Raw genomic sequence first — 15,944 nt, forward strand, 5'->3', positions numbered from 1 at the left:
TGGTATTTTTTTAAAGTAGAAAACTTGCACAAGATGTATGTATATTCCTTGAATCAATCGTTGGACACTGAACTCCTGTTAATCTCTGCCTGGATGCATCTGGTTTAAAAACAAGTGGAAATGTACCCGCATAGTCGAGTGAGAAGGAAATGTAAAAACAACAGCCGAGGAGAAAATTTCGTAATTTGGATTACGTAACTGTGTGATAGCTGTTTTTGAAACCTGGACATTTCCTGTATTTATGAAAGAATTGGTTTCTATTTTATAGTATTGTGAAATAGTTCTTGTTTTAAAAACACATATTGGGTAAAATGACATCTATACTGCTTGTTTTACTCTTTTTTTTGACTGATATTTAAACATTTCTTGCAAAAAATACTTTCCATACAAAAACTGATTTCCTATTTTAAATGCAGCAATCATCTGCTGCGTGGGAACACACATACATACACAAGGTGTGAAAGAGTGACAAAAGTGTGTAAAGAGATGAGTGTGAGATCAAGTGGCTGAATGTGAAACTAAGAAACAAAGAACCCTCCAGAGATTTAGCAGCCTAACAAGGGAAAGGGGAAGTGCAGTGTTTGTGAGAAGAGACAGAGTGAGAGATTAGAAATCACTGAACAGTTTCAATGATCTTTCATTTTTCAACCTAAAGAGAAGGTCAACACAAGGTGACGTAACCACAACAAACAGTTGAATGTTTTCATTGTCGGGTGTCATGTCGAAAATTAGCAGCAACAGAGCTCCGCCAGGCTGCTTTTAGAAAGTGAAAGGAGATTATGGACACACGCGTCAGTGGAGGTAAAACTCAACAGAAGCAAGTAGTGGAGGTAGTGCAGCTTCTGAGAGTTTTCAGCGACTTCGACCTGAATAAAAAATGTTCATCAGCCAGTGTTTGTCGTGTTTTGGGATCAGGTTATTACAAGCCATGAATTCAAGTCTGTGATTTGTCAAATGAAGACTTGAGGACTGAGTCTTTGTACCATGCTTAACACATTTGAAACTGGAAGGACTCTTCCCTGTTCTCACATTCTGTTGACTTTGTTTACACAATGATAACACTGATTTGTAAAAGAGCATGTGTCACGTTACATTTTGCAGGTTTTACCCTCATGTCTAGGCAAGTGTACTTATATTCCATTCAGCTACCATACAACACAACTAACAATACAGCATCAGACCTAGTGATGAAATGTCCAGTGATGAGGAAATGGAGGAGAGTGGAATGCAGGAGTTATATAAATTGATCAATCCACAGATAAAGGTCACTACAAAATATTCTTCTTATTCATCGTCCTGCTTTCTCTCTCCGAGGCCTGCTTATACTGTTCAAGCAAAAGGTCTGTTATATTGAATCATATCAATCAAGCTGGAGTGTGGTTTTGAAATTCTGACATCACACTTTCTCAAAGGGGAACATGTGCTTCTCCTGTCCTCTCTTTTCCCGTTTTGTCGTCACCTTCTTCTTCAGTCCACTGATGCTGCCTCCGTCCCCCTCTGCTTGTCTGTTCTGAGGCCAGGACATGGCCAGTGTCTCAGATGCAGTCTTAGCACCTGGACTAACATTTTCTGCCGCCTCCTCATCAGATGATAGCCCAGCGGCCTCCTCTCCCTCAGCAAGGCTCGCCAGGCCTTGGCTCTTTTTGCCGTAGCGCTGCTTGAGCCTCTCTCTGATCTGGAGCCCTTTCACCAGCAGAGTCCAGTTAGCCAATGCCTTCTTTTCTCTCTTCTGGAAAATGGAGGAAAAGAAATAGTGATGCTGTATTTTGGTTTTAACAAAGGGTTTTTGAAATAAGAGTTTTGCTTTAACTTGAAAGTGAACTGGCTCTTAACCAAAGTGCTAAACACACACACACCTCTTTCTCCTTCTTTTTCTGAAGCTCTTGGTCTTCTACCCAGGCCGCTCTGAGAATCTCCTCGTGCTCCTCACACACGATGTAACCATCAGTCCTGAAACACACAGAAACATGTTCCCTTACATTTCGCATGCTTTTACAACAGGTGTCATTATTAAACTATTGTCACTACATGAGGAAGTAATTGAGCCCCTCTGTGAGTAGATTTCCCATTGTGAATACTTTCATGAAGGTGTTTTAAATCTCAGCGTTTCAATACTGTATGCAAATGTTTGTACTGAGAGGGGAATGCTGAGCACTCTACAGAATTAAAAGCAACAATCTGCTCCTACTGCAGCAATATTTTATTATGTGTGGATCAAAACTGACTAACATAAAACCTGTTCATTTAGATCAATAAAACAATGCTAAGACTGCAGAGGATCTTACTTTGATGTAAAAATTAAAACAACATAAACAACAACCATCAGCCATCCATATGGCAATGAAGACTTATTTATTTTAACACAAAGACTTGCTGTTTAAACAGTTTGGCAAAGCTCATGACTCAACCTCTTCCTTATCTTTGAGTTCAAATAAAGGATGTACAGATTAATATAAATGAACTCGATGTAGAAATTAAAGGACTCATGCAGAGCAGTTGTTAAACCATGACACTGGAGTGTGACAAAATAAACTGTAGTGATCACACTCCCCAGCTTCCTTGTGTTTAACTTCAGTGTCAGCGTTTTCTTACACGGCGTGCGAGTATCCTCCATGGAAGTCAAAGCCTGTGACTGCAGGGGCGGCGTCGATGTCCAGCTTCCTGGCCACGCGGTGCAGATTGGAGAGTCTCACATGAACGCAGCCCACCGGTAACATACAGGGCTTAAACAGGTAGACATTACCGTAGTCGTTACGGGGAACCTGAAAAACAACAGACAAGGATAAAAAGGAAAGAATTCTATTACAGAAACTGGAGCTTGGGTGTGAATTAATTGTCAGTGTTTTAAACGTCTGATTTGTTCATTAAAAAAAACAAACAACTGACTTCATATTTTCTACTGAAACTATGGTTTGTATACGTCGCTCTGCTGTAATCTTATATCTGATGCTACACTGACCCCTTTACTTACCTTCCCGTCCACAGCGAGCGGCGGCTGGTAGTCTTCAGTCTGCCACTCTCCAAACAGAGCCAGGTCTTTCTCTTCCTTCTGCTCAGACGCCATCCTGGCCTTACGGGAACGATTGGAGAAGCCCTTCACCATCTGACAGAGAGTAACACAGTGGCTTTGTCACACACAAGGTTCCTTATATATGCTGATTATATTATTGAATATAACTAAACACAAAGATTACTGTTTCAGTGTGAGTTGTGAATAAATAGCGACAACACTCCTGTGTCATTACACATTAGTCTGGACCAATGAGCTGAAGCATCAACCAATGAGAAGACCGAGTAAAGACAGACCATAAATATCACTGAAAATGCATCATCTTGTGTGCAGCAGGGACGTCACTCACTTAGACTGTAACAGCAGGATGACTGCTGTCGTAAACGGGGGATCGAATTATGTATGAATTATGAATTAATTAAAGCTAGTTGTTCTTTTAGAAAGGGGCCTTTTCCTTCTAATCACATGGAAAAATAGCTGGTCAGTGTCTTGTTAAAACATCCAGAGTCCGACCAGTCTGAGATGAGACAAGACTGAAGATTGATTTGAAGCCCGGAGCTGTGATCACAAAGCTGAAAAACACATTTTATTTTCTTCTGAATACGAAGTGAAATGCTACAGTGAGGTAAACCTCCCTATATAGACCTCTCAGCTGACAGATTACACAGATTACACTTTACTGAAAGAGGAGGTTGACTCGACACATCTCCAATACAGCTGAAACAATAGCCCATGAGCAAGCTTTCATTTTGAGGTGAACTCTTTCTGATGTGGTTCCTCAGTTTTCTGAACATCAGTCAAGAGTCATGTGACGGCTAGAGGTGTCCCGATCCGATATTGGTGCGATATCAGCCAGAAAACGATCTGCTTTATCGGACTGCATCTAAAATCCCAGATATAAGCAGAGACCATTAACAGACTTTAAGATTATAATTTATTTCTCTTGGATTTATTGAGGTTATTTTTCAGGGTCTTCTAATTTTTTAGATTAATTTCATTCACTTGTAGATACTGTAGATATTATGTTGAAGGTTAAAATTATGTTACCAGCTGGTTCATAATAAATGGGTCAATTTTTCTCATACCTACTGTTAATGAATATTGTTCTCTGTTTGAGTAACATCGCTTGATCAGCCTTTTTAAATATTCCACACAACAAAATACGTAATAAAAGTATGTATGATTCTGATCAATATCCGTACAGGCCAATACTCAAGTCTGCAATATCGGTATCATATCAGAAGTGAGAAAGTTGTATCGAGACATCCCTTGTGACGGCTGTTAAACTGATTTTGAGTCGAGTCTAGAGCGGGTTCGATCTGAGAGGAAAACAACATAAAAACACATGAAAAGACTCAAAGAGGAGAAATGATGGATGAGGAAGAGAGAAAAAAGAAGTACTCCCTCCCACCTTGTACGGCTCTTCTCCTAGTCTGACCGTCCGAGCTTCTTTCAGCCACGTGTCTTTGGAGTGGAGTGTGTGCACACAATCCCTTTAAAGTAAATAACATTTACACAGACGAAGAATTACAAGAAATGCTTACTCATCATTTCAGCTTGCCTTTCGAGATTGATGTTTTGAAGTCGAACACAAAAGCAAGACGCAGATAACAGTTTAAGTAATCAAACAGCACCACCAGGTGGACGCTGATGCACACAGGCAAAGTGAATTCAGACATGTTTGTGAACAGTGGCAACGACTGTGTTCAAATACCAATTCTATACACAAATGAGTATTTAAGAAAAAGATGATGCATATGTGTGTTACCTGAAGTTTGCTTAAAGATACCTGGGTGCCATGTTACAATAAGTGAGTGGTCTGCTGAAGCCTTTGAAATAAGTTAAATATTTGCCTTTGTATTTGATCTAGTATTGCTGACTCAGGAGGATCCAGCACAGAAACTTACACCACTAGAACTAAGAGAAAGAGTACTTTCCCCGTCATAGACTGTTACAGATCAGAATCACAGACTCTACTCAGGCTGTTATGCAATGCATATGGAGACAAACCTCTTTGAAATGGATTCAAGTCTAATGGTATATTACTGACCTGGAGTACACAGGCTCTCCCCTGCAGTATCCCAGCACAGTCGCTGACGACGGGTAGATAGCTTCATATTTCAGCAGGTGTCTCTGTAAGGCGTACAGCGGGTGGTTCTTGTACTCCCCCACTGAGATGGGCAGTGGTCTGTTCAGCAGCTTGTTCTGAAGCTGGGTGGACATCAAGAGGGATATTTAGGAGATACTCTCATCAGTCAATGAAACAGACGTAACGATGGAGCCATCTGTCTAGTTCTCTATGCTAATACAACACAATCGTTGAAAAGTAGAGGTGGGGGAAAAAAATCGATTTCTATGAAATTGAGATTTAAAAAAACAAAACGATTTCTACGAAATTAAGATTTTTTTTAAAATCGATTTCTATGAAATTGAGATTTTTTATCTTCTGAGATTTTAAATAGATTCATAACATCCAAAAATCATGAAGTGCTTAGGCTAGCTCTTTATGTCAGTAAAATGCCAAATGGAGCAAATTGAGCAGCAAGAAATTCATCCAGTCTCACAGATGATGGGAACAGATCCTGAAGTAAGCACAAATTCAAAAATAGACTTTCAATCACAAATCTGTCTATATTTTGTTTACTTGTCCGTCTTCCTGTCTCACCTCCTTCTCCTCCTTTTTGTCTTTCTCGTCCTCAGGTCCCAGGAAGGGCTCGAGTGTTTCCTCCCACCACTCTTCGTCCACCCGCCTCTTCCTGGATGATGTCATCCAGGTGGGGTCGTACTTCCTTCCCAGGTCCTTTACAAAGCCGTCATTGTCCACCGACACCACATACGTTATGGGCGCTGTTGCATTCTGGGAGCAAAGTTGAGGTATTCCGACACCATGCTCCACATCAACGCAAACCCAGGAGGACGTTTTGTCCAGATAAACCTCCAACCACTCATCCGCTCCAAGCCCCTCCTTCTTTTTCCCGCTCCTTCGCTTTGTTGCGTTGCTCTTTATTTCTTCTTCCTCATCCTCCCACTTCTTGTCCTCCTCCTTTACCTTGTTGTTCACTCCACCGCTCCTTTTCTTTGAAGCTGAAGCGTTCTTGTTGTTGGCCACTTTTCTTTTCCCAGTCTTTGCCGATGTTTCACCACTCTCGGAATCTGCACTGTCCTCCTCACTCAATGCCTGAAATTCCTCATCACTAAGCCCCTCCTCCTCCTTCTCCTCTTCACTGTTGCTCTCCTCCTTGTAGCTGACTTTTGAGGCGATGCTGCGACGCTTGGAGTTCTTTGGCCTCTGCCCTGCTGACACTATGGCCTTTTCATCTTCCTCGTCCTCCTCCTTTGTTCTATTCGTCTTAGCTTTCTTCCCCCCTCTGTCTGCTTTCGTCTTACCGCCACCTGCTCGTCTCTTGGTGCCTGTCGACACCTTTGGCTCAGGGGGGCTTGCCTTGCCTGTGTTCTTTGTGCTTTTTCCTGAGGCACTTGCAGGCGATTTATCTCCTTTGGTCTGGAGAGAGAAATATCACAAGAACACTAACATGAGAACAGACGACGCTCAAAACATTAATACAAGCTTATGTTGTGTGCTTGATCTTTGTTAAGCAAAAGCAACAGGCAGAGCTAATCGAAAAATAAATGGATGCTGGGTTGAAACAGTAAACAAAGTAATGAATAAAGGGTTTAAAATAACCTCACTTTATCATCAGACATTGAAGAACATGATATGTCGAAGTGCTGGCTTTTTTGGACAAAAGAATAGCTAGCTAGCGCAGCTATAAGCTACATGACATCCATAATGTACCTCTTTGCTTTAGCCAATTTTAAGAGCTTTAACTCCAGAGTTCGTAGGATGTGTTATTTAGGAAATCAGAGTTTAAAGAGGCTCAAGCTGTTAGTATCAAACCACTAACACTAAATGATGACTGGTTTGCTATCAGATGAATATATTGAGTAGATGGGTGAACTAAGTGCAGTTTCTGTGTTTGGGACTTTGAGTACCTTGGCTGATGGGGCTTTGAGAGGAATCGGCTGCAAAGAAAGAACCAATCGGCAGAAGAGCTGCAGAGACCTCAGGACCAGCAGGAAGAGCTGAAGGAAACACAACACAAACCACCATTATTGCACCTTTGTGATGTCACAGAGGTTGTCGATATCTTCAAAAGAACCAGCTGTTTAAAAAAAAAATACCAACATGAGTCATCTCCTGATGGTTTTTGGCCGACAGACTGGCGAGCCGCCTCCCCAGCAGAGCCCAGGGGTCTGGACGCCCCTCACAGGGAAGACTGGGGTTGAGAGTGAACGTAGCTTTAAACCTAAAAATAGGAATAAGGCGAGAAGAAGATGGAAAAAGAGGATTTACAGGTTATTATTAGACTTGTAGTTTGTTAGCTGACTGTCCTCACACACTGTGACACATTAAACAGCTTCAGGCTTAACTCCAATTTCACAGGCACACACCACTTGAGTAGTCCAGAGAGGTAGTTGTGGTCGATTCGTTCCTTGGCGACCATGGCGTAGTGAGGGGGCAGAAGCGACAGAGTGATGGCCAGCAGGTCTGGTTCGCTGCACAGGCGGTTGCGGAACATCCCACTGGCTATCAGACACATGAGGTGGACCTGAAAGAGCAATCACAGGTGTGAATGATTCTGACGTGGGAGGACAGAGAATTGGGAATCAGCGAGAAGGTAAACAATGACACAAATCAGCGCGTGTCCACCTTGTGTGTGTCTATCAGCTGGTCCTTCTGGAACCGGTTCACCATCCGCTTCAGATAATTCTCAAACTCCGCCTGACGCTTTTGCCTGCAATGACACATCAGGTTTGTGGGTGTATAACAGACATCAAACATTCAAACATGAACATTGGCCTTTTGAAAGAATAATTCATGCAAACAGATTTACAAAATGAAAAAGGCTTCCCTGCAGTAAAGAGGATCAAAGCAGGCATGAGACAGCCTAGTTTATGACTTGACATAAAGACACTGGGGTTAACTCTTATTGATTTACAAATTGACAAAGGACATAAAACTTTAAGGAAGTTCTTTTAATGACAAACAGGTGATCTTCTAATAGAACATCTCCTTCAGGCTCTCTATTAGAGAATATTAAGTAAAGTTAGTTTGGAAGCAATGGCTTCTTAAAAACATTCTCTCTTTGACCAGCTTAAGGGCCTGCATGATATCTTCTATATTCAGCCATAAAACCGCCTTTGTCTTTCCTTGAAGTTTTAGTGTCCTTCATAAAAAATAAACCTGCGAACACATGCTGAGTGGATCATTAGCTTTTTTATTTTGCATATTTCCAGCAAACATTTGTATTTTAAAAGATATCCAACAGATAAAGAATAACACTGCAGAATCATCTTTCCCATGTTATATTTGCCCGATATAATTCACAGATGTCCACCTACCTTTTCCTGACCTCTGGAGTCTCGATCTCTATCTCCACTGGCTGAGAGGGCAGGACGGGTTCTGGAGGTTCAAATGGGCCCAGCGGCTCAGACAGCTCTGAGAGACGCAGACACACACACAGTTTTCATTACTTTTGTTTCCAAGCTGTCGTCTTCCTCCTGGCTTAAAAACAAGTTAAAATGTATTTTTAGATTTATTTTTGTATTTTTTTTCTGCTCATCACCACTAACCTTCCACTTCTTCCCAATCATCCCCGCTTTCCTCACTGTCCTCCTCCTCTTCTTGTTTTATCTCAGATTTTTTAGCGTTCATGTGTTTAAATGCTGTTGACGTCACCATGTCAAAGTCGTCACAGTCGGTGTCCTCCTCCTTCACAGCTGACTGGAAGTATTTACTGGTCCTGACAGCAGCGGCGTTCCCTGCAGCTTGTTTTGTGGAGGCACGAGGTTTAGGTTGAACCTTCCTGCTGAGCTTCTCTTCTTTGTCTGTGACGTCACTACCTGGAGGGACACAAAAGGAGAAATGTATCTATTCTTGAGCCCTTTATAGTTCAAACAAGTGTATTTTAAATCCACAAACACAACCACTGTCACCTTGCCCAATCTGCCTCGGCAAAAGACAACACTCTCCGAGAACAAGACATTGCACCGCAGTATTCAGGTACCGAGACGAGACGGAGACAGAATCGAGACCAAGACCATAAATAATATCAGTGAAGAATCATCATGTTGTTGCAGTGGGTTTGTCCCTCACCTCGACTGTGACACCGGGAAGCTGGTTGCGGTGCTCACCGGGGGGTAAAATTCAAATTGTAAATTGAAGTATTTTGTATTTTTGTATCGTCAAATGGAAGAAATTAATGATCTATGAAACAGTGTGAGAGGCTAAGGGACTAACAGCACCTGAACTGCACATTCTTTGATCATGCTGTGATCCTCACTGTTTTGTTCTTGCCTTCTGCTTTTTTTAGATTTTCTTAACTCATTTTCCTGGTGAAAAAAAGTTAACATGCATTATACTTTCTTTGATGCGCAAACAAAAACAATTCAAGTTTAAGATTGTTTTATTGGTGATGCTACAACAGCTTCTGACGACAGGGTGTTGAGAGGTTCAAGTGAATGGATGTCACTGTTTAAGAATACTTTATAAAGAAAGGCTTTGAAGGCAGGACAGACAGGGCCCCCAATCACAGTGTCAACCATAGTGTGATGTGTTCAAATACAGCCAGGCACTTTAATGCTGCTGTCATGAAGAGCAGAATGGAGGCAAATGCTGTTCCCTAACAAACAAACACACACACACACACACACACACACACACACACACACACACACACACACACACACACACACACACACACACACACACACACACACACACACACACACACACACACACACACACACACACACAGAATTAAAAGAGGCAGAGCAGCCAGCTGAAGTAAAACTAACTGGTGTAACATGAAGTCACTGATGCAGAACTTTTTTTATATATATATATATAAATAAAAAAAACAACATGTGCATTGACTGCAATCTTGATGTGTGGTGCATGTTTAAAAACCACACAAGACAGAAACAAGTCTCCTTATGCCACTCTCACAAACATGTTGCATGTTTTGATGAAGTGGGGCACAGATGTGTATCTAAGCCGCTGGCAGATCCACTCCAGTAACCTCCCACATCACTCCCACAGCTGCAGTCTGGTTCCTCTGAAAGTAACTTTTTTTTTGTGTGGCAACAACACTTAAACAGCCATATCTATAAACACAAACCACACAAGGCAGAAAATACTAAATCTATTCTTGTGGGATAACACCACGATGTTATATTTATTAAGAAAAACTTGTGTTGTCCAAATGATTCATTTCAAGCTAATTTGTATTAAAAACATTTACTCTTCATGGTGTAATGACTGATTTTGTTAAATGTGTTTTATATTGTCTATTGGTATTCTGTGTCACTTTACTTATTGGGTAATGTATCCACGTTTATTAACTGATGTTAACAGTGAAACAACACCTGCTGCTTTTAGAAGAGAAGGATCGAAAATCTCATGCAAACTACAATCAGCTGTGATGAATAACTTTGCAAATATTGAGCCTTCATCTGACAGGATACATTCAGCAGGAATCGTGTCAATCTTTCGACACAAAGTAACACAGACCCTTTATGGTATTCCCATTCATTTGTCTGCAGACTCTACACATCCTTTGCAGCTAAATGGGTCGTTTGTTTAAATTCATTTATTGGTAAAAGGCAGCACAGTCGGACTGATGAGTGGATTCCTGACTTCTCATACCTGTGTCTTCCTTCTTCGCTCTTGCTTTGGCTCCGCTGCTCTTTGCCTGCTTCAGTTTCTTTGTATCGGCCTCTGTTACTTCAGACTCTTTCCTCTTTGCCATGTTTGGCTTTCTGTCTCCTCTCTATCGTTCTGTTTTGAAAATCTTGGAAAAAAGTGTGTTTTGGTAAAAACTACACGAACAGAAGTCACTCAGCTTTCCACATGGTGTTGTGAGAGGACAGGGAAACTGCAGTTATCCAACACTTCACTCCGCAGATTTCATAAGCGAGACAACGCTGCCCGGTTGTTTTGGAGGCAGGGCTCTGACGTCACGTCCGCTTCTTCATCTTCGCCACACATTTTAAAACCAGTCCAGACACCTAACACCAATTTTTTTTAAAGTTCTACCCACATTTATACATTTAAAGAAACGTATGTTTTAACATATGTGATGAAATAAAAGAAGAAATTATTTTATTTTCTAAATTAGGCCTTTTCGAGTGGTTGATGTTGTATCATATTTTGGACACTAGGGGGCGGCGTAGGGCTGTATATGACGCTTTACGAGTCCAACTGTAAAAAGAAATGAGTTACCTCTGTGTTACAGCCATAAACTGAAAATATAAATAAATTAATTAATTAGTTATTGGTTACACATCCTCATATTCCTGATATTAACTGTGTCAACTTGAGCTTTGACTGTCTCTAATGAAGAGACACTGATAACTCTCATGGGGATTCATTAAAGACACATTGATGCTGGTTGGCTAAACACCTGGCTACAATAAGGTTGGTTATTTCTTTATTAAAGGAAATTTAGCCAGAGGCATACGTAATGAGTTCAACAGTTGAACAACTCCGGTGACCGGATCCACAGCTGGCATTAAAGGGCCAAAGCAGATTTTGTTCATGTTTTATCTGATTTAGAACTGATCACACCTGTTCTTCATTTCTACCAACCATTTCTGGAGCACAGAATAAACTTAGCTGTGCAGCCTCCTACAAAGTCCTAACAGGCCACAATCTGTCAGCACCACCAGCACTATTAAAACACAGAAAAACACATTATTTAATAAGTAAGTGGTTACTGACTAAAGCTAATGTCAGTACAATGCTGACTATACAATCTATTATGAAAGGATTTCAGAGGCTGCTTGAGTTTGAAAAAAAGAGAGCCACACTACCTGAAAAGAAAACTTTAACAAAACTGCCTCGATGAGTAGTTTAACACTGAAATACTTCTCCATTTGTCTTCTAGTATGATTAGACGATTGTTATAAAAGAAAGAATTATTCAGACTGATGATTAAAGGCCTATTTAATAGATTATTGTCAAAATGTAACTTTAATATTATTGTGCAAATCAGTAGATCATTATCTGACAAGTCACCTGACTCAGAGGCCAGGTCTAAAAAACAAGTAGTCATAGGCCAGAATATGATACAGATTTAGGTGTCCATTGGTTTTATGTTGAACTTACAGATGATAGATATGTGATATGCTGTTTCACAATCATATATGGGTTAAAAAGATGTTTTCGAAATCTGTTCAATAATATCGAGCTTTTCTGCTTTGAAGGTATTATAATTAGTTCATTTTAATGTAACAAGAGCATCATTGTATTTATTGTATTTATTGCTGGATTGTATTTATGCTTATGTTGTTACTTTTTTATTCGATTTTGACTTTTGTTTTTGATTCTGCACTGCTGCTGCTGCTGTAACGCCCGAATTTCCCCATTGGGGATCAATAAAGTTATATCCTATCCTATCCTATCATAGACTCTCAATGTCCTCTTTCTGACAGACATCATATTAGTTTGAATTCATATCCTTTGTTGGTTTCCTCACATCAGTATCAGTAGAGGATTTCAGACGACACTGGCTTAGGTGACTCTAAGAGTCTCTCTCTTCATCCCACTGGGACCATGAATAAGAATGATGTGAGTAAAAGACCTAAACTGCTTTATTATTTTTTTTCAATCTGCAACAGTTCAGTGTGATTCACCTGCAAAGAGTTCTCCCTCTGTGCTCCAAATCAATTTGGTTCATCTCAGTTCAATTTAATTTTCATTTTGTTCTGATTTGATCCGTATCGATCATGTTGGGTTGCTGTGGCAGATGTGTGCGTTTCACTTCAGAGAGCTGTCTGTCAGCTGATACAGTCAGACAGCTTCAGACTGACTCTTTGCAGTATACGGGGCCTGATGGGAACAGGGGACCATATCTGTCCTCAGTAAAGCATGTACCAAACACAAGCATGTCAATTGCATGCATACGCATAAATGAAATCATGTTTAAGAGCTTAGCGCATGTGCATCCATATTTCTGTGTTGACAGGTTTCGCTTCACGGTCTCCTGGATGTGCGCATGCATTTATTGCCTTCTGTGAGCATGTAAGCTCTTGAGAGTGTGCTTGTACATACAGCTGTGCATATGCGAGTGTGGCTATGTGTGTGTGTGTCTGTGTGTGTGTGTGTGTGTGACGGTGACAGAGCCCATAGTCAGTGCGCTGTGCTCCCAGCGCCGTGCATGGCTTCCATCCCTATATGAACCATCAGTACAGTCAGATAGGAATAAAAAGCCATACAGCGCACTGGGCATTGGCAGGACTGGGTTTTAAGAGCAAGGGCATACATATCAACAGACGCAAACAGTAACACACACATGCAAATGATAGATGTAAAGACTTAAGATTTATATAAATCCCCTGGGGCCAGCAAAACTGGATAACAGCAGGCGAAGGTCACAGTCACCTGCAGAAGAAGACATACAGCTGATAGAGGACACTAAACCCTGGCCACTGAGAATACATCATCATACTGGTCTATACTTATCAACAGACTGACCAGCATACACAGAGTCAAATCCATTTCACCTCATCATGGAGGAGTGATGACATATCTGGAGTTAAGGAGTGGAAACATGTGTGACATCTAACCCAAAAGCCCAAATCTGGGCTCTTTATCCCCTCAGTATTGTCTCCCAGGCAGCTGGCTCTCCAACCCTGCAGCACTGACCCAATCAGATTGCACTTTATTGGCATTTCCAAATAATTTGAACAATGTTGACTCGTTTACCTCTTTACTGCCAAGTTGTACATTTTGCAGTTACAGAAAGTTAGTTTTTTAGACGCTGTTTCGATTTGGATTTTTGACCCCTATATAAACTCCCTACTATAATATGAATTCTTGAACTGCTTAACCAGTACTACATGAATTCATCTCCTTTCAGCTTTCTCAAGGGCACCAATAGCAAACACTGTTGACTGTCGGTTGAACAAGTGTTGTCATCTATAATCCACAAACCTGTTACGCATGGATGTTTAGACCTTGAAAAAAGAGGAGCAAAAGAAGGAAATAGACACTCTGGGTACTTTTGCTGAAAGACAAAACAACTTTCAAACATGTAGCAAAGAGTGTTGATGTAAATGATGTAAATACATATATTATCATTTCCATACAATGTAAACAATTTCAAACTCACTTTATATATTGTATATTGATCATGTTACCAGCTTGCTAGTTTTAAACCAAATGCTTCCAGATTAAAAAAATGTTTGTGCTCTATGTGCCTTTGATTTCAAACAAATGTTCCCTCTGTTTGAATAAATGTGTATTTTAATGTGTTGTAACTTCTCTATTCGTGTGAGGAGCTCAGGCTTTTTGTGTAAGTGTAAATCCAACTGTGAGGATTGAATTAACGGGTCATCTCTTCCACTAGTGAGCTCTGTGCACCTGTTGTCCTCTTGGAAAGTATCCTCATGCTGCAAACTTTACCAGATTATCACATTTTAATTATACCTGTTTTTATCTGAACATGCCACAGAGAGGTTTGAACTTGAGTTTCATAAACCAAAACAACTATTTTTAAACTCCATTAAACCACCATGGACAACCTCTTCCTTAAGGCAGCTGTTTATGGAACATTTATCTACATTTACAGATTATAAGAGTGAAAATAGCATTCAACGTTTTTTTGTGTGCCTAAATTTATAACATTAATTGATCCCTCTCCTCTTCTTGAAATACGTGTTCCGTGCTGCGTTATTGGGCCTTATGGGCTCCTAGAATGACTCAGATAATGACTGAGAATTTGGCAAGTGACAGCATTAAAAATAGAATTTCTCCCCCCCCCTCCCCAAAAAGGGAAAAACCCCTAAAAGTCTCGAGAAAAAAGCCCGTTTTAATCTTGTTTTCTACAGAAATAAAGCCAAGTAACCCCTTCCTGACGTGCCTAAAGAGGCTTCACAACTTCAAGGAGCGGATATGAAATAAATCCAATTACCGAGCTGTCAATCAAGCCGCTAATTAGTACGACTCCGGCAGACTAAGTGGCATCAAAGCTGGAAACTCAAAATAGAGGCGAGGAGACACAGAGACAAAAAAAGAAATCACACAAACAGGAAAAAATCGTGGCGGAAACATAACTACCGCAAATAAACCATATCAGGTACCACCCCCTCACACAAGCTCTACGCCGGCTTGTATTTAAGGATCGTCACAGAAAGCAGCTCGTGAAGTTAGAAAAAAAAAAAAACCTATAAAGAAGAAGAAGTGAGCATCCATGCACTGAAGCTGGGACACACCGTGTCCTCCTACGCCTCTGCACCCGCGCTCCATGCGTCCTGCACCCGGTTTGCTGGAGCTCCTGAGCCACGCCGGCTGATCCGCTCCAACAGGATCCGGCTTCAAACAGGTGGGCTCCGGCTCCAGGCTTCGGCTATGGCTCGAGGCCTTAACAACTGTCCAAAATAGAAGTTTTTTGGTCCCTTGATCAGTCTTCCCGTCCAAAGAAGAAGGGGTTGCTGATGCTGCCGCTGCCACCGATGGATATGTGGAGTTTGATCGCCCCTTTACGCATCTGTGCGTATTTCCATTCAGCGGCAGAGGCAAACAGACAGAGAGAGTGAGGGAGAGGGGGAGAGAGAGAGTGAGAGGATAGGGAGGGAGGTGGGGTGGAAAAGGAGAGGAGGAGGAGGACGAGGGGGTGTAACAAAAGCCCCTGAGTGAGGAGGAGCCAGCAAAAAAAAAAAAGAGGGAAGAGAGAAAAGAGACTGAAAAAAGCAAGAAGGGGTCATCATCATACCTGAGCAGGAGACCTCCCTCTGCTTTGCTATGTCTGTGTGTGTGTGTGTGTGTGTGTGTGTGTGTGTGTGTGTGTGTGTGTGTGTGTGTGTGTGTGGAATCAGACAGAGGGTGTGAGGGAGGGGAGGCTTATGTCGCCTCAGTGACGCGCTGTGTTAA

General features: G+C 41.3%; 1 protein-coding gene across 1 annotated transcript; it reads right to left on the reverse strand.

Moving 5' to 3' along the window:
* Nucleotides 1-307: 307 nt before the first annotated feature.
* xpc (xeroderma pigmentosum, complementation group C) lies at nucleotides 308-11,023 on the reverse strand. Its single transcript, XM_079359897.1, has 14 exons — nucleotides 10,719-11,023; nucleotides 8,645-8,914; nucleotides 8,414-8,510; nucleotides 7,722-7,806; nucleotides 7,463-7,620; nucleotides 7,197-7,317; nucleotides 7,004-7,093; nucleotides 5,676-6,512; nucleotides 5,061-5,221; nucleotides 4,422-4,503; nucleotides 2,972-3,103; nucleotides 2,593-2,762; nucleotides 1,857-1,950; nucleotides 308-1,729 (listed from the first exon to the last, which is right to left on the reverse strand). The coding sequence occupies exons 1-14, from the start codon at nucleotides 10,819-10,821 to the stop codon at nucleotides 1,397-1,399; spliced, it is 2,733 nt and encodes a 910-aa protein (XP_079216023.1). The 5' UTR covers nucleotides 10,822-11,023; the 3' UTR covers nucleotides 308-1,396.
* Between the last annotated feature and the right edge of the window lie 4,921 nt (nucleotides 11,024-15,944).

The sequence above is a fragment of the Symphodus melops genome (assembly GCF_947650265.1).
Source record: "Symphodus melops genome assembly, chromosome: 13".
Taxonomy (NCBI): Eukaryota; Metazoa; Chordata; class Actinopteri; order Labriformes; family Labridae; genus Symphodus; species Symphodus melops.

Coding starts and splice junctions, on each gene's coding strand:
- xpc (XM_079359897.1), bottom strand. CDS start 10,821: ATGGCAAAGAGGAAAGAGTCTGAAGTAACAGAGGCCGATACAAAGAAA. Junction 7,807..8,413: donor ACTCCAGAGGTCAGGAAAAG/GTAGGTGGACAT, acceptor GTGTCATTGCAG/GCAAAAGCGTCAGGCGGAGT. Junction 1,730..1,856: donor AGAAAAAGAAGGAGAAAGAG/GTGTGTGTGTGT, acceptor TCCATTTTCCAG/AAGAGAGAAAAGAAGGCATT.